At 41.8% G+C, this 18,892-nt stretch overlaps 1 protein-coding gene across 1 annotated transcript in view; it reads left to right on the plus strand.

The window, feature by feature from the left end:
- Positions 1-18,892, plus strand: part of LOC143687262 (ATP-binding cassette sub-family C member 5-like) — an 86,529-nt gene that overhangs the window by 15,164 nt on the left and 52,473 nt on the right. The window contains 9 exon segments of the mRNA XM_077164065.1: positions 279-463; positions 842-1,011; position 1,231; positions 1,316-1,445; positions 2,819-2,972; positions 3,061-3,189; positions 4,739-4,925; positions 6,283-6,372; positions 8,551-8,740. Coding sequence (XP_077020180.1) covers positions 279-463; positions 842-1,011; position 1,231; positions 1,316-1,445; positions 2,819-2,972; positions 3,061-3,189; positions 4,739-4,925; positions 6,283-6,372; positions 8,551-8,740 — 1,236 coding nt within the window.

An 18,892-nucleotide genomic window follows, 5' to 3' on the forward strand; every position in this document is an offset into this window, starting at 1 on the left:
CTGTTTATTCGTCTGCCCGTTACCAGACTCAGCTCCTCAAGGGCAGGGACATGGTCTCAGTCCTCTTTACCACCCCAGGGTCTCATTCTGCACCTGATTCATGTAGGTGCTCCGTAAACGTTAAGTGGGTGAATGGATGCTTCTGGTAAAGAGGAAATAATTCTAACCTAGAGCCCTGTGAAGCTATAGGCTCTCTTTGATTCTGTTGCTCATAGGTGATTTCCTTAGGGGAGAGTAGATTTTCCTTGTATGTTCATGTGTCTTTCTTTCCTCCTTAGGGCAGCTAGTGCAAGTGGAAGAGAAGGGTCAGGGTTCCGTACCCTGGTCAGTCTATGCCGTCTACATTGGGGCTGCTGGCGGACCCTTAGCCTTCCTCATCATAATGTCTCTCTTCATGCTGAACGTGGGCAGCACTGCATTCAACACCTGGTGGTTGAGTTACTGGATCAAGCAAGGAAGTGGGGTAAAGCCTGCTCGCTCATATTCTAAGAATGTGGCCATCTCTTTCCACAGTCCCTGGCTGTTCTTGTGGAAACTGCTTTTAGTTTTCAATGAAGAGGGGCAGTGACCAAGGATTACCCAGGATGAAAAAGATGAGTCCCTAATGTAACCTCACAAGACAGAAAACCTCCTGAACAGCTCATAGGGCAGTAGAGCTCCTTGTCAGCAGGATATATGCAACTGGCTGCCGTCACCCAGTAGAAAAAAGAGGAGGAGGTGGAGGAGGGCAAAGCCAGCCTTGGGTTGGCCTCAGCCAGATCCCAGAGCCCTTACCCTGAACCCCCTCCCCAGAGCTGGGGAAGGCCCTGAGCAGGGGCTTGTGGCTGTACTCAGGAGTCAGCCTCACCCAGCCTTCCCTACCAACAACTCCGCTGTGACCCGAGGAAATGAGACCTTTATGAGCAACAGCATGAGGGACAACCCTCACATGTGGTACTATGCCAGCATCTATGCCCTCTCCATGGCAGTCATGCTGATCCTCAAAGCCATTCGAGGAGTTGTCTTTGTCAAGTTATGCCACGGTGGCTTCTGCCCCTCCTCCCCGGTGGCTACCTTGGCCAGCTTCAGCATGGTCCCCTCGGGTTTTCTCTGCATTGGGAGCACCCTTGAAGCAGCCCATGGCCCTCACCGAAATGACTCGTGTGCCCTGAGTCTCGGCCTTTTCTTAGTCACATCCTTCTCCCTTGGGGGTTGACTGTGAGCCCCAGGCCATTTGCCCATCCCCTGCAGAGTCGGGACCTGGATGGATGGGACCTGAGCCTGCCCTGAGCCCCAGGGTCTCCAGGCTATCATCACTTCGTATTCCACTCCTCAGGGCACACTGAGAACCTCCTCCCGGCTCCATGACGAGCTTTTCCGAAGGATCCTTTGAAGCCCTATGAAGTTTTTTGACACTACCCCCACAGGAAGGCTTCTTAACAGGTTTTCCAAAGATTTGGATGAAGGTATTTATCACTGATCCTTTCTTTTATGCACTGGAGCTCACTGTCCTCTCTAGCCTTCCTAGATGATTGACCAAATGTGCAGATTTATGCTTTCTTGGCATCCAAGAGCACAGTGGCTGCTCGTTTTCCACCAGGAACATTTTAGTTCTTAACATTTTCTCCACATTTCAACTTGCATTTAGGCTAAGGGCCTGTTTGAGTTTTCACTTTTCATTTAAGTTCCTGTTCAGTCTTATTTGACCTGAAAACAAGTTGAGTTAACATAAAGCCTTTGGAGAAGAGTGTCTGGGATTCCAGAGCACATGTTTACCATAAGGTAGTGCTTAGGTTCCTGGAGACCCACACCCCTCTGGCAGGTTTTGTAGATTCACTATGTGAATGGGCTGTGCAGGGCAATGGAACTTAACTACTCCAGTAGACCAGAATAACAGTAACACTACCTCACCTGGATGAGGGCTGACCGTGCCCACGTAGAGGGCTGAATATTTCACGTGCAGTATCCTAATCCTTATAGCCTTCCTTCCAGGTGGGTATTGTTTCACCCGTTGAATGCATGAGAAAGCTGATGTCTGGAAAGGTTTACTTAACCAAGATGATTCCGCTATTAGGTAACAAAGCTGGGAGTTGAACCCAGGTCTTTTTTACTGAAGAGCTAGTGTTTTTTAACTCCTGCACTGTGCTGCCTCCATAGAAGGAGCTTGTTTCAGACATTGATGGGCCACTGCAAAGCCCTGGTCAGAGGTAATGAAGGATCAGAAACATTGGTCGGCAGAACTGATGCATAACATGTTCTCATTTCTGATAGACACACATACACACAAGAATGGAAAACAGCCTGAAGGAAAAATAAACAAATGTTACCAACATGTCTGAGATTTGCATATAAATAGTCCAGCCAGAAAAGAGAAGGTTGGAAAGATAGCTACAAGGAGAGTATAAAGTTTTGATGATCATTAGAGGTTCTGTACCCTTCTTTCGACTTTTGTCTGTGTTCCAGAATTTCCATGATGAAAAATTTTCTTAAGTATCATCAGCAATTCATTGGGATCATTTGCATATAGATTGTATTTTTACATTTTTCTTTTTTATATATTATTTTTCAAGTATTATAGAATGAGTAGTATAAAAATATGTTACCTTGTGAAAGGGAAAAAAATGTAAAGGGAGAGGGCAGGGAGAAAGGACACATATTTTCTTAGGACAAGAAAAATTAGAGCAACCAGTTTTCTAGATTTTTCTATGCTCAGACCATCCGAAAGACCAAATAATGTTTAGATAAGGATTCTTGGGGAGCTGCTTTTGATTTGCTTTCCTGTGTGGCTCTGTTCTCCTGGGCCCCATGGTCTGACTCTGTTCCTGTGTGGTCTCCCCAGTTGACGTGCGCCTGCCGTGCCAGGCCGAGATGTTCATCCAGAATGTCATCCTTGTGTTCTTCTGCGTTGGCATGATTGCGGGAGTTTTCCCTTGGTTCCTCGTGGCAGTGGGACCCCTCGTCATCCTCTTTTCTGTGTTGCACATTGTCTCCAGGTAAATAGGAAGTTTCCGCATCTTCTGGGCAGAGGATGTAGCCAGAGTTGCCAGTGAACCCCTCTGATGCAACTCATTCTCTCTCCAGGGTCCTGATCCGAGAGCTGAAGCGCCTGGACAACATCACACAGTCACCTTTCATCTCCCACATCACATCCAGCATACAGGGCCTGGCCACTATCCATGCTTACAATAAAGAGCAGGAATTTCTGCAAAGGTTAGTGGTCATGGGGGCAGAGGGCTCAAAGGGGAGCGAGCATCCAGGCATTGAATTAAAGTCTGAGTCCCTTCAAAGCCAGAGTTCTGAAACTCATTATTAAGGGTATTAGTGATTTCATGGAATAGTCTCTGAATAAATTTCAGTCGCTTAATAAACTCCCTTTGGAGCATGTAGGACAAAATTCAGGTTTGGAGTTAAGTTTTTGGTCCTGAATGCTACTGATATGGAACAGTCACGAAGACGTATTAGTGAAAGAGCAAGGTATAGATGCATGAGTGTGGCATGCCACCTTTTAAGTGTGTGTTTGTATGCATTACCTTTAGATGATTTCTGAATGGGTACACAGGAAACTAACTACCAGTCACCTTTGGAAAGGGGAAGTGGGTAGTAGAGGATAGGTAGGAGAAAGACTGACTTGTCATTGTGAGACCTTTGTACCTTTAAAATGTTCTATCCTGTGCATGTATCATCTATTACAAAGGTAATTCTCAAAGAAAATTTAGAATTAAAAGGTTAAAAAAAACTTTTTATAGAAAATGTTAAACAGCTCAAGGAAGTACATCCTAACTTTAGGTGAAGAAAAGATAAAATATTGTGTATGTACATGTATGTGTATACTTAACAGCAAACATGAATGCTTTCAGGAAAATATGGTAGTGGAAAGGCAGCAGGATATTAACTGGTTTTAAGTGGATGGTATGATTAGAGACTTTTATATTTTCCTCTTTTTTGCACCTTCTAAATTTTCTCTAAAGAGCACATATATTATTGGGGGTGTGGGGAATAAAAGCAGAGAACATTTGCCTGGCCAGACTTCCCACTCTGGAGCTGTAGTTTTGTGCTGCTCTTTGAGCCTTCGGGAGGGGGTCTGAGCTGCTCCCTGGAACCCCTAGTGACAGTGTGTTGTCCAAGCCTCATTTGCTGCGATTTAGCTCACTGCCTCTACTCCCTAGTTCCATGGCTTCAGGTGGAGTCTGAGCTGCTCTCAGGGACCCCTAATGACAGCATGTTGTCTGAGCCTCATTTGCTGCGATTTAGCTCACTGCCTCTGCTCCCTAGTTCCGTGGGTTCAGGAAACAAACACCATTTGGCCCAATGGTGGGGTGCCAGGAAGCCATTTGAGCTTTCCCTTATTCAGCCCAAGAGTTTCTTTTTCCTGGTCTTGGCCCATTTATGCTGTTTGCCTACATAACCACTCTTTCTTTGAGAAAATAACCCCTGACCAAAGACATTTTTCTAATGTTCAGCACGAACTTCCTTATTTGATCTTTCCCATGCTTTCCCTGTGCTATTGAAGTGATTCCCCCACCCCCAACATCTTTAATCTGTTTGTTTTTTTTTTTCCGAAAAGTTTATACTAGGAAGCCTTAGACAAGTGAGACCTGAAATACTTGCCCTCCTAAGTTTCCATGTCAACTTCCCAGTTACAACAGGGGGTGCTTAAATATTTCCCGTCCATTCTGTTACTCACCAGCGCTTTGACATCAGCTGTGATCAGTGTTGTGTGGGACTTTCTTTGCCCATCAGGCATCTGTCTTCCTCACAGGTACCAGGAGCTATTGGACAACAACCAGGCCACTTTCTTCTTGTTCACTTGTGCGATGAGGTGGCTAGCTGTGCGGCTGGATCTGATCAGCATTGCACTCATCACCACCACTGGGCTGATGATTGTCCTCATGCATGGGCTGATTCCCCCAGCCTACGCCGGTCTTGCCATCTCCTCCGCTTTCCAGGTCCGTATCCAGGGTGGGGGCATCATCCTTGCTCCTTTTAGTCCTACTTCTGTTGGCCTAAAAGAGGCATGAGTAGGGGTTCTGCCCAAGCCATTGTCTTCCCTCTGGACCCTTTGAGATTTGTCTGATTTGGCATCTACAATCTGGATTTGACTAGAGCAGTTAGGGGTGGGAGACAGGTGGGGGTTGGAATCTAGGGAAAAAAGGGATTTCATCCTGGTGCAACTGTTTGAGAAATAGGTGCTATTTTTCTCATAAGCAAACATGATTTTGAAAACTTTATTTGAAGATTTCTGTCTTCACCACCCTCTCTTCTTCAGCCTCTTCCTAGTTTTACAAGACATATTATAGCCTTAATATGTTCTTTATATGTGTTTTACTTTCCTAATGCTAATTTTTCCAATATCATTATATATATAAACACTTCTGGTCCCTGGGGATGGTTGGAGGTCTTTAAATAGCTCAAAAAATAACTGGGAACTTAAACAACTAATTAGATATTTAAAGTTATTAAGGATTTGTTGATAATTTTTTAGGTGTGATGATGGTATTGTATATATGTTTTTAGAGTCTTTCTATTTTAGAGAGACAAATTGAAATATTTATGGATAAAGATAAGATATCTGGGATTTGCTTCTAAATAACATAGGAGGGGGAAACTGGTTTGGGATATTGGCTTTACACTGATAATTTTTTCAAATGGGTGACTGACATATTGAGGTTCATTATACTGCTCTCTCTACTCATATTTATTTGACATTTTTCCACATTGGCAAGATAAAAATAAATAAGTTGCCAAAGAATCCCAGAGATACAAGTCTCCACAGATACCCAATGACATCTGTCCACATTCTGCAGACTTATGTAATTGTTGGGAAAGACTATATATCACATATGTTCTGTTTTAGAATTCTCAGTCTAGGGTACCCAGGGTCTCTGCATTCACTTTTTTCCCAGTCTCCTATCACTTACTTGGCCTTCTTGGAATCCAGCATTCTTACTATTTGCTCACAGGTTACTCTCTCCATTTGTTGTGACTGCCACAACAGGTGCAGGTACAAGTATGAAGTCCAGAAGTTATTCAGTCACAGATACATGTTATTGGAAATATATCAATGGATAGAAAGCCTTTGAAGACAGAAAAGTTAGCGTCCACAGTGTCACGATGCCGTTTGCATTTGTTGGGAATTGCAGTTGATTGGGGGTTTTTTGGTCTTAATGTTAAGAGAATGACCCAGTCCCTCAAACCAGCTGCTGCACATCCTGTGTGGTCTCCAAGATGAAAGAAGCTGTCTAGTGTGGACCTGGAGGCTACTGATAATGAATTCTTACTCAGACTTTTGCTTTCCACTGTTAGTTAAGGGGACTGTTCCAGTTTACGGTCAGATTGGCGTCTGAGACAGAAGCTCGATTCACCTCCGTGGAAAGGATCACCCACTACATTAAGGTGAGACTGCCTGCCATCCCTTCACTGCTGTCTCATCCTTCATGGAGTGGTTTTCACGTTTTTCATTGCCTTGGATGCATGTGTAAGGAGACTTGTTTTCTCTCTCATATCTTCTCCCACTTGAGTGGGCCAGTGGTCTCTTAAGCATGTATGGAATGGAGAAGAGGATATTTTAAGACTTTTGAAATGTATTTGTAAATGGTCACATTGGGAGCTTATGATTAGCTAACATCCAAAGTATTCAGGATCTTAGTTCACTTGAGTGTGGCATTCTTCTCACAGTGTTTAAAACCACCTGTTGCTTTAATCTGTAGTCTAATTAGTTGTTCTTAGCCTGGGACAGTCATCAGAATCCCCTGTTGAACTTTCGGCCAAGGCACAAACATGGGCCTCATCTCTGGGAGACTCTAGTGCAGTAGGTTTGGGATGGGACCTAGGCTTCTAGTTCTAAAAACTCTGCAGCTACTTCTAAACTGCATTCATAATTTAGAAACCAATTAATTTAGTTGATACTGAGATTATCTAGCGCTTCCCCCTTCCCCTAGGAACCCCTACAGTTTTACTGTGAGGTGCAGTGTCTTGCTGGTATCCTAGTTGGAACTCTGAAAGTAAATTTCTGTCGAGAGAAACAGAGTCACAAATAGGATTCTCAGATTCAACTCATTTCTCAAGATTATCGATTTTATGAACTCTCTTGAGACTACCAGTATGTATGACGTTGTTTTGGTGGGAAGAACACATTCCAAGTTCCAAGTAATTAACTTAGAAACATAGTTTTAATAAACTACTCTTTCATTTGAGAACCAAGTGTATGTAAGCTGCATTTTCTAGCAGAGACCTACTTCACTGGAAGTCCTGTTTTGACCACAAGTTTATTTTTTCCAACTTACAAACAATTCTTCTCAGAAAGAATGGCAAATAAACTGCTAATAGCTGTTCTTTCTTTTTTCTTTTCTTTCTTTTTTTTTTTTGGTGCATGGTCAGGGAATCAAACCTGGGTCTCCTACATGTAAGGCGAGCATTCCACCACTGATATTCTTTCTTTTTATGTATTAGCCTTGTTGTCCAAGGTTCTGGTCCGTGGAAGAAATGTGTGTGAGCACATGGATGTATAGTGTTTGATCTGCATCGCTGTTGGTGCGACTCTCGTGCTGGGGAGGTCAGGATGACAGTGAGAGGTGGTGCAGCGTGGACCTGCACAAACCGGTCACATCATGAGGACTGGCTTCCAGTTCCTAACCTGGATACATTTCCCAGGATGGAGTCCTTCCAGCTTGTGGTTTTAGACTCCAGACTTCCCCCTCAGAACACTGTCATCTATGGTCCTTACTTCCCTATCAGACTATAAAAGCCCTGTGGCTAGGTGCCAAAGAGATTTAAAACATTGTGAGGTGTGGGCAGGCCACAGTGGCTCAACAGGCCGAGAGTTCTTGCCGGCCATAATGGAGACCTGGGTTTGATTCCTGGTGCCTGCCCATGCCAAAAAAAAAAAATGAAAGAAAAACATTGTGAGGTGTGACTGACTGTTGATGACAAATTACCCAGGTCATTATATAATGACAGCATGTTAAAGCTGGAATGGATTCCCCAGATTATCTAACCCAGTCCCCACAGTTGGCAGATGGAAAACTAAGACCCAGAGAGAAGGGGTGACATGACGAGGTCACACAGCTAATAGTGGCAGAACTGGGGTTAGAATCCGTGTCTTTTAGATTGACTGAGCTATGTCAGAATGCCAGATCAGATCAGGTGTACAAAAAATGTTTCTTTGTTTCTTTATGGTCTAGGCCAGTGGTTTCCAAATGGTGGAATCCTGTTTTGGGTAGTGATTTTTAAGAAACTGCAACAAAAACAGCTGTGGTTAAAGGGAGGTGTAAGGCCTCCTGCCCCACCACTTAACTTCTTTCTCCCTCAGCCCCCAACACAGCTCCATGGAGGAATTCCTGAGAGCACAGGAAGTTTACAAAACATTACAGTTCCTGGGCTGTGCTTAGTAGCCACTGAACTCTGCCTCTGTCTAGTTTAGTGGTGATTGGCATTTACTGCCAAGGGAATCTGCCATAGCAAAAGGGCAGGGTGACAGTGGCCTTGGTGAGGCTGCTGTGGTTGTCCTGATTTTACTTCTCTGTGATAAAGTTTTGCCAACTCTGTCTGAATTAGCCACTCACATCTCCCCAGACTCTCTCCTTGGAAGCACCTGCCAGAATTAAGAACAAGGCTCCTCCCCCTGACTGGCCCCAGGAAGGAGAAGTGGCCTTCGAGAATGCAGAGATGAGGTACCGTGAAGACCTCCCTCTGGTCCTGAAGAAAGTGTCCTTTACCATCAAACCCAAGGAGAAGATCGGCATTGTGGGCCGGACAGGGTCAGGTACGGGAGGCAGAGCCGCCTGCGGGAACATGTGGGTCGGACGGGGTCAGGTACGGGAGGCAGAGCCGCCTCTGCGGGAACGTGTGGGCTGGGCAGGGTCAGGTACGGGAGGCAGAGCCGCCTCTGCGGGAACGTGTGGGCCGGACGGGGTCAGGTACGGGAGGCAGAGCCGCCTCTGCGGGAACGTTCGCATCTCTGTCTGAATTTAGTCTGGGGCCCATGATGTGCTGTTTATTTATTATCTCTTTCATTCCTTCAAACCAGATCCGAGTTAGTTGAGCAATTAGTGTCTCAGGCCCTTCTGAATTTTCTCGGTTTATTCTTAACCCTGTTTAATAGCATTTAGTATTGTTTCTAATTATTACACATAGCAAACCACACTTGTCATTCCACTACCTAGAGGTAACCACCGCCAACATTTTGGTGTGTGTCTCTTTAGGCTTTTCTGTTAATACATATGTTAATAAAAATAAGGTCATTTTACACACACTGTTCCTTGGCCAGTGTTTTAAATTATGGATGTTTTCCCATATCAGTTACTATACTAAAACATGACTCTAACATGATTTTTATGTAGCATAATGCAATATTCTATTATGGGTGAGGGTGTATTTAACTGGTCCCAACTTACAGGACATTGAGATTGCTGTCAATTTTAGCTATCACAGATGGCATGCAGCGAGCATCTTTATTTATAGAACGTCAAAATATATGAACATTTTAAAGGACTTTGTGATATATTGTCAGTAGAACCTCATATTTATCAGAAGCACATTAACACTGTTCTAATAAGGAACCTATGATCCTTCAAAGGCAAATTATTTTCTTGGTCTGATGTCACTTTGCAGCAAAATAGTTAATTGCCCTTCATTTGAGCATTTTACTTCATGCTTTTTCTAGAAATGTGTTGCTATATACCTTTAGATTTCTAGGGTCATGACTTGGGTATTTTATTTCTTTTCTTCTTTTTTCCCTGCAAAGCATTTCAAAGATCAGTCAGTCCTGTCTTCTTTTACTAACCTGCTTAACTTTATGTAAAAGGTCAGTTATCTGGGCTCCATTCTTAACTTGGCATCAACTTGTCTAGCTTTTTTTTTCCCTTGGTATGAGAAAAGGGCCTTTTGTCCTTTCTTGGCAATTTACTTTAAAGAAACTGCTAAGGAGGAAAAGAAAAAGCAATTTCTTGCTTCCTCCACGAGGAAATTATTTCATGTTAAAACAAGACACTAGAAAAAGAATCCTTAGCCAAAGAAGGTGGTCTTTTCCTTGGATTCCCTTTGCTACATCAGACAGGCTGAAACAATCCCCAAGACTTTATTAAACTCTATGTTTAATAGGTGATAGATGAGAATAAATAAGAAAAATAACATAATTATAAATAGTGTGATTTAAAAATTTAAACTGTGATCCTAATACAGCTTCTTCCAAGATCCATAGGCCTTGGCTAGCTCAGTGTGTCTGCAGTCAAGGACACCAGAAGGACCTTCTTGCTTTTTAAACCAGCATATCCCACCAGTGCAGAGGTCATCTAGATTCAGAGAACTATGAAGTCTTCCAGCCCAGGGTGGTCCAAACTTAGCATCTTTTGTTAAAGTGGAACAACTTGACCAACTTAATCGCAGCACTACTCCTTCCTTAGCTTAGACCTTAAAACAAGGCAGTGCCCTAGCACTCAGGAAATGTCTACCTCTCCTTTTATCTGGACAAGGGGCCAATAGTCAGGTCCCCCTAGTCCTGAATGAAGTCATTATTTCCAGGAGGAGAAGGCCTCATCAGCAAATGTCCTGCTCCATGACTCAGGCTTCCCAACTTGTTTCCAGTAGATAGACTCGAGGATTGCTGTGTTAGGATTAATGCATGTTTCTCAGGTTCCCATTAGGTTGTTGTCAGAAGTATGCCCAGGGGACAAATCCCGACAGCTGGGATGTGGTGGCAGATCCTGAGAGCAAGGCAGGATGTTTACATTCTTGATGACTTCAGAGTGAGCACGTCAGAGTCATCACAGACCTCTTCGTGAGAGGTCGTTCAGAGCACAGAGGCAGGAGGAGGGTGGAAGGGTTGAGAGCCAGGCACTGTGGAGACGTGGTCTAACAGTTAAAAAAAATTGTAGTTCTAAATCTAAACCATGTGTGGTTTAGTGGTCAGTGAGAGGGAGGGGTAAGAGGTATGGGATGTATGTTTTTCTTTCTATTTTTTTTTCTGGAGTGATGCAAATGTTCCAAAAATGATCATGGTGATGAATACACAACTATGTGATGAAAAAAAAGAAGATCCAGATTTGATGGAGTCTCTGTCAATTCACTCTACTGCTTCTTTCATGACATATCTCCCCTATTACCCACAGAGCAAGGCTTTCATCAAAGGAAAGGGAAATGCTATCGATTTGTGGTGCTTTCTTTTTCGTTCACCAGCTAATTCATCAGAATTTTCTTCTAGTCAGAACTCTTCTCTTCCTGTGAAGTCCCAAAACACTCTTATATCCTGTACTATGAGTATATTTGTGTCTCTCTCCACAACCAGATCACAAGTTTTTCATATAAGTTCTTAATCATTTTGTATTCCCTGTCTCAACAATTGCTCTCCTTCTAGATGAGGCAGTTGGTCTAGAAATTAAATTTGGGGGTGAAGGTTTCTCTTCCTACAGCTCCTGCACAGAGCCCCTTTGATCACTGCCATCTTCAACATGACATGTTTTCCCTCATACGTATGCCTGAATCTGATGGTTCCTGCTGATGGACTGCTACCAAGCTTCTGTAGATCATTATATGTATTTTCCTGTGCTCTATCACAGAGAAACTTGGCACTCTAAAGGAATCCCCTACAAGATCATTTGAACAATATACAAATGCTGTTGCTTCTCATCATATAATCGTTTAGCCATTATATGCTGGCCAAGATAAAATATGACCTCTTTCATTTGTGTCTTTTTGTGCACGGACAGACTTAAACAACTTCAAAGGCAATGACTTTGGTCTAACCTTTTTCTCCCCAAATTGTATATATTGTAGCAACTTCAAGTTACATGAAATAACTTCAAAGTGAAAATCAGGGTCTCTTGTTTCCAAGCAGAAATCCTGGAGGGGTTTACAGCACATCAGTAGATAAGATATGTTGGCATTGCACCCTTGCAAGTGGGATTTTTTTACTCCTGGAGTTGGGTCTTGGAGGCTCCCCTGTACTGATAATGGGGTGGGCAGAACCAAAGCACTGGGCCTCGGCAGGCTTTCCACCCCCATGGCACAGGCCCCTGGTGCACTGCAATGCATGAGGTTGGGAGAAGAAAGGTCCTTGTGTCAAAAGCATGGGAACCTCAGTCAGAGGGCACATAGGGCTGCCTCTCTGACATGGCTTCTTTTTTTCCTTCATTCCTTCATTTATTTTAAAAAAAATTATTTTTATTGACAAATCTTCACGCACATACAATCTGTGCATGGTGTACAAATTATGGCTCACCATATCATCACCATGATCATTTTTTAGAAGATTTGCATCACTCCAGAAAAAGAAGTAGAAAAATCTCATATATCCCACATCACTTACCCCTCCCTCTCAATGACCACCAGTACTTCTATCTACCCAATTTGCTCTATCCCTTATCCCCCCATTATTCATCCATTCTTTTTATTTTTTTTTCTAAATCAGTAGGCTTTTATTTTTATTTTTTCCTTATGGACAATAAAATGGATATGAATAGTACAATAATGTAACCTTTTTCTATATAGATTTAAATTACTCAAACATTTATTTATTTGCTCTTGAATAAGTGCTTAGAACTCAGAATACACAATGACCAATTCCTGTTCTCAAGTACAAACTCTTACTTTGATGTGAGTTGAAGTGTCATAATATTAATTTTCTAAAGACAGGGAGATACCACTTAGACCCACAAGCTTTTCCTGCGTAGGTGTTTTTCTTTGTGAAAGAGGCTATTGGCTGATGTTATTTTCTCAGCATTTAAAAGTACATGAGTAAATTTATGTACTTTACATGGTACTTACTTCTGGAGGCCATTGACTTACTATACTGTTACTGGGGCATAAAAAGCCTCCCAAAGTGCTTAATTTGCTTCCTAGTTTAAGGACTGAATTTGAATACTTATCAGTGAAAATTACTTTAGGCATAAAGGTTGCAGGTCTGAAAAAAAATCGTTTCTTAGAGCACATTTACAATTATGATCGAAAATGCATTTTTCCCAGATATTTCAAGATTTTCTGTTGGAAGAAAGTAAATTCAGTTATAGATTAAGGTACTACAAAATATATTCAGTGTTTATAAAAAAAATGCATGAGTTTATCAGTGATTTTACCTTTTTTTTGCAGGCAGCAAAACTTTTGGAGAAAAGGATACATTTTATATTTCACTTGTTTTGACAACTTTACTGAGTTAATTCAGGGGATTCAAGAGTATACATTTTTGAGGTCTTTAAATGCTGATTTGAAAGGACACCACCTTGCCATCAGTAAAAAAGATATGTACAGGAACATCTAATTTGGATGAAATTCAAGACAAAAATGTATAATTTTATGACCTACAGTGATTTACAATTTTCAGTGGCTAGCATTGCTGAATTCCATAATAGTTACTGAAATAATAATAAAGCTTCCAGTTTTTGACTCTACATGTTTAAACTTGAAAGCTTGTTCTCGCCTTCAGAACAAATTAAAACTGGACAAACAAAAAAATCAATAATTTTCTGGATATACCAAACAAATAAGGTCACAGAGCAAACAACCAGGCACAAACACAAGATAAGCATATCTATAGAAACACAGATTTCTACTTATGTGGAGCAGATACAGCTGGGATCCTAAATGGTAGGAACACTTAAATGGTAATATTGATGAATTCCTAGATGAATTCTCATAACACAAATTCTTAGAGGCTGAGTGTGCTCTAGTAGGAAACTGAGAAACTACTGCGTATCCAGCAGTTTTATGGAGGCAAGACACACTTTTGTGGATTTACCTCCAGGAATGCTACCATGCTCTCAGTGAAAAATCTGGAAAGGTTACTTTACCCCTCTGGCAGAGGAGAGGGGAAGATGAGCCACTGTAAACACACCCAGATTCTTCTTGCCACAACAGAGGCCTACTTTCCAAGGCTAAAGGTGTTGCTAGAGCCTTGTTCTAGCTGGGAAATAGAATTCCTTCCACTCCAGCCCTTTAGGCCTTCTGGTCAAAAGTGTTCAGGACAGATCATAAAAGCTACTGGCAGGGAAGAGGGGAAAAGGCTGCACCACTAGGGAAGCGCTGTATAGGTGTGTAGCTCCTAAAAGACTTACAAGATTCTAAAACACCCCCCACCGCCCTCACACACATACCTTCACCACCACACCCAACAGGGCTCCAGTGTATTAACAGAAGACACAAGCTGAGGAAGTTGAAGACACAGACTTTCTCTGAGAAGGAATTCTTAAAGAAGCCCAAAGTCAAGAGCAGAGTCCAAAACAAAGACGCTTAGAGGCATGTGAAGACTCCAGCGCTTAGAGCAAACATTAAACAACTTCTAGACAGATTAACACAAGTCCTCAAACTAACGGTCTATTTTTTTCTAACTACCCCATAAAAGATGGCTTTCAAAAAAACTTACAGGTCACACCAAAAAAGTAAGATGAGACACAGTAGAAAGAGAAAAAGCGATCATAATAAGCAGTCTCAGATGTGACGCAGACATTGGAATTATCACTGGGAATTTAAAAGAACTGCAATTAATATTTTAAGCGTTCTAATGGAAAAAGTAGACAACATAAAAGAACAGATGGGTAGTGAAGGCAGAGAGATGGAAATGCTAAGAAGAAATCAAAAGGAAAAGGTAGAAATCAAAGCCACTGTAACAGAAAGAAAGAATGCTCTACACCAGAAAGAGAAGGGAAAGGAGGAGGAGGAGAGGTAAGTGGAAGAGGAGAGGAGGAAGGGGTAGGGATAAAAGAAAAAAAGAAAGCCAGTAGTTTTATAGCCCCAAGTTCTCCAGAAGTTCCTGTATGTGAACTTCGCTGCCACATAGGCCTAAATGCATCTGTCTAATTTCATTTGGGTTAAACCATAGCAAGTGCCCAATGCTCAGCATGCCAGGCAAAGTTCCAGGGAAGCCAGAATGTTTCACACCAGTTTCCAAGTGGTGTGAAACAAGAGATGTCTCTATATGATCATCAGTTAAGTACCCCAACTGGAAAAGTCTGAATTCCGAGGCTTTGCCAGTGACACAGCTTCACCTAGTCCATCAGACCCTCTATGGCTCTTTAGTTGGCGCGGAAAAAATTCAGTGCTTTCAAAACCTTTCAAGTCCCTTCAAAATCTCCAGAATAAAATGTATGAAAAATAATTGGGTGTTTGGAATGGTGACACAGAATATATACCTAAGTTTTGTGGAGGGCAAGAAGTGAGCTGGTGCTACTAAGGACTTGCCTTGGTGATTTCAGTAGTTTAAATTCAAAGAGGTGAAGCCAGATTTAAAACAGTGGCATTCTCATGGATTTGGCATTCTGGTGATATGAAGCCATATCATATGCCTGAGAATGGTCACGGGAAAAAGTGTATTCCTAAGGGAACCATTTATTCAGCAGATATTTGTATGGGTTCCACTGCAAAGAGAACACAAGGCATTGTCAACAGCAGGGGTGATTTTAACTCCAGTAGCAACCACTAGAAATGGCCACTGCTGGTATTTGTTTTTTCATACATACTACGTCTCTGCTCTACCATGTCACTAGGATGATGTTACAGACATCTTGACCTGGTATGCCCAGATATCTTCTTCTATGAATATCCTTGAGTCCCTGCTTTTCTATCTTCTAGAGGGCATCAATGCAGGTGGGTATACCTGTGGGCCCATTTTGGCAACCATGGAGATCCTTAGAATTATTGGAAGAAAGAAGTCCCAGCAAAGGCTGTACTTCCTTCAGAGGAACATAGTAATGAAAAATTGGATATTAATATTCATCCATTCTTTATCCATAGTTTTTTGCCCATCTGTCCATAGCCTGGACAAAAAGAGCATCAGACACAAGGTTTTCACAATCACGCAATCACATTGTAAAAGTTATAGCTTTATACAATCATCTTCAAGAATCAAGGCTACTGGAACACACCTCAACAGTTTCAGGTACTTCCCTCCAGCCACTCCAATGCATGATAAACTAAAAAGGAATATGTATATAATGCATAAGAATAATTTCCAGGATAACCTCTTGACTCTGTTTGAAATCTCTCAGCCACTGAAACTTTATTTTGTCTCATTTCTCTCTTCCCCCTTTTGGTCAAGAAGGCTTTCTTAATTCCTTGATGCCAGGCCCTGGCTTATCCCGGGAGTCAGGTCCCACATTGCCAGGGAGATTTACACTCCTAGGAGTCATGTCCCACGTAGAGAGGGAGAGGGCAGTGAGTTTGCTTGCCATGTTGGCTGAGAGAGAGAGGCCAAATGTGAGCAACAGAAGAGATTCCCTGGGGATAACTCTTAGGCAAAATTTTAAGTAAGCCAGCTTCTCCTTTGCAGGAATGTGTTTCATAGGGGCAAACTCCAAGATCAAGGGTTTGGCCTATTGAATTGGTTGTTCCCACTACTTGCAAGAAAATCAGCAATTCTCCAAATGGGGAAGTTGAATATTTCTTCTTTTCTCCACAGTCCCCCAAGGGGACTTTGCAAATACTTTATTCACTGCCCAAATCACTCTGTGATACATTGAGGCATCGCACTAACCTGGACAAACCAACAACATTTCACACCCTATTCAAGATTCCATGTACTTATGTTGTTCAACTAAACTGACCATACAAGTTAAAGTAGGAAATGCACTACCCCAAATATAAATTTTGCACCAAATAAGCACCTGTCCCTTTGGTCTTACACAGAAGTTGAATTTTTAATATATGGACAATGTTTTCATTTACCCTGTATTCTCATCTACCTTTGTCCTAGCCAGATGAGCTTCCTTCATATCTCTAGTCAAAGTCTGATTCTTTTTCAACTTTTTAAACAGTTCCTATATAGGGTACTGCTGACTTGCAGAGCTTCAGAGCTCTAACCCTTAGTCTCAGGTGTTACACAAATACCCGAAGTTTCAGGGAATGACCAGGTTATATACAAACAGCTCAGTATATCAGAATTTAGAAATAAGTTATACCTCTTGAATAGATGTATCTACTATAAGAGCTTACAATCTAGCACCCTTTACAATAGGGCCCAACCTGATAACCCATGTTTTGACTTCAGTTCACCAAGTTTTTATATTATAGTTAGTCCATATGAGTGAAGCATGATAATATTTGTCATTTTGTTTCTGACATTTCATTCAACATACAGTCCTTAAGGTTCATTCACCTAATTTCATGCCTCACAACTTCATTCCTTGTGCTGCTCAGTAGTCCATTGTATGTATACACCAGAGTTCCCTTTTCCATTTCTCAATTACTGTACCCTTAGGCCACCTCCATCCTTTGTGGGTCATGAACACTGCTGCCATAAACACCAGTGTACAAATGTCCATTTGTGTCCCCCCACTCAGTTCCTCCAGGTATATACTGAGCAGTGGGGTTTTAGGATCATATGGCAACCCCACCCCTAGCCTCCTGTGGAACCACCACACTGCCCTCCAAGGGGCTGCACCTCTCATTTCTCCACCGACAGTGAATAGATCCATCTCTCTCTCTCAGCATTTTCTCTAGTGCTTGTTTCTCTCTGTTCTTTTTCATTTTTTTTCACTTTTTTAATGTATGGTATGATATATATACAAAGCAAAGAAATAAAAAAGCAATAGTTTTCAAAGCACTCTTCAGCAAGTGGTTACAGGACAGATCCCAGAGTATGTCATGGGCTACCATACGATCCTCTCATATTTTTCCTAACAGCAGCTCCAGAATATAGGAGGCTAGAGGGCTTAAATACTTTTTTTATCATCACAATAAACTTTCTTTTCCTTCTTTTTTTGTGAACAATGACATATATACAAAAAGCTATAAATTTGAAAGCATAGCACCACAATTAGTTGTAGAACGTATTTCATATTTTGACATGGGTTAGCAATTTCACAGTTTTAGGTTTTTACTACTAGCTGCTCTAAGATCCTGGAGGCTAAAAGAGATATCAATTTAATGATTCAGCATTCATATTCATTTGTTAAATCCTATCTTCCATGTATAATTCCACCATCATCTTTGATCTTTCCATACCTCTCTTTGGGGTTGTTTGGGCTATGGAAATTCCAAATTTTGATATTGGAAGGGTCTTTTACTAATATGTGGTAGGGAGATGGAACTATCTGATGTTCTGGAGAGCCTGGGCTAGGTTTCAGGACTTATCTGGACCAGGGACCCATCTGGAGGTTGGAGGTTTCTGCAAAGTTACTCTAGTGCCTGGAACTCTTGTGAAATCTTATATATTGCCCTAGGTGTTCTTTAGGATTGGCTGGAATGGTCCTGGTTGGAGGATGGCAGGTTATGATAGGTAGCAAGGTCAAACTGAAGCTTGCGTAACAGCAACCTCCAGAGTAGCCTCACGACTCTATTTGAACTCTCTTTGCCACTGATACTTTATTAATTACACTTCTTTTCCCCCTTTTGGTCAGGATGGAATTGTTGATCCCATGGTGCCAGGTCTGGATTCATCCCTGGGAGTCATCTCCCATGTCTCCAGGGAGACTTTCACCCCTGGATGTCATGTTCCATGTGGGGGGAGGGCAATGATTTCACTTGCAGTCTTCTCTGTTCATTTTTAAACAGTTTTATTCACACATCAAACAATCCAGAGTGTATAGACATGCCTTCACACAATAGCCTATATGAAGAAGTTACTTTTTCTTCCACAAAATTCCATACCCCTCCCCCATTCCCTCCAGCCTGTTGACATTTAGTTTTGGCATAATGCCTTTGTTGTATTCAGTGGAAGCATATTATAGGCTGTCATCCAAGATGGCAAATATGTGTCCACATATTTTACATCAATATGTTTTTTACATAACAGAAAGTTTAGTAATGTCAGGAAAACTGCCTGAATAATCAGGTTTACTTAAGACACAACGGATAATATGGAATTTATAAAGATAAAGCAATATACTTTATTCAGATCCCTTTTTTAGCTAGTATCTCTGCTAAACTTTTTGTACACTCAGTTATTTAAAACTTAGAATGAGTATTTATTACCTTCCTCATTTTATAGATG

Source organism: Tamandua tetradactyla, chromosome 6 (genome assembly GCF_023851605.1).
Source record: "Tamandua tetradactyla isolate mTamTet1 chromosome 6, mTamTet1.pri, whole genome shotgun sequence".
Taxonomy (NCBI): Eukaryota; Metazoa; Chordata; class Mammalia; order Pilosa; family Myrmecophagidae; genus Tamandua; species Tamandua tetradactyla.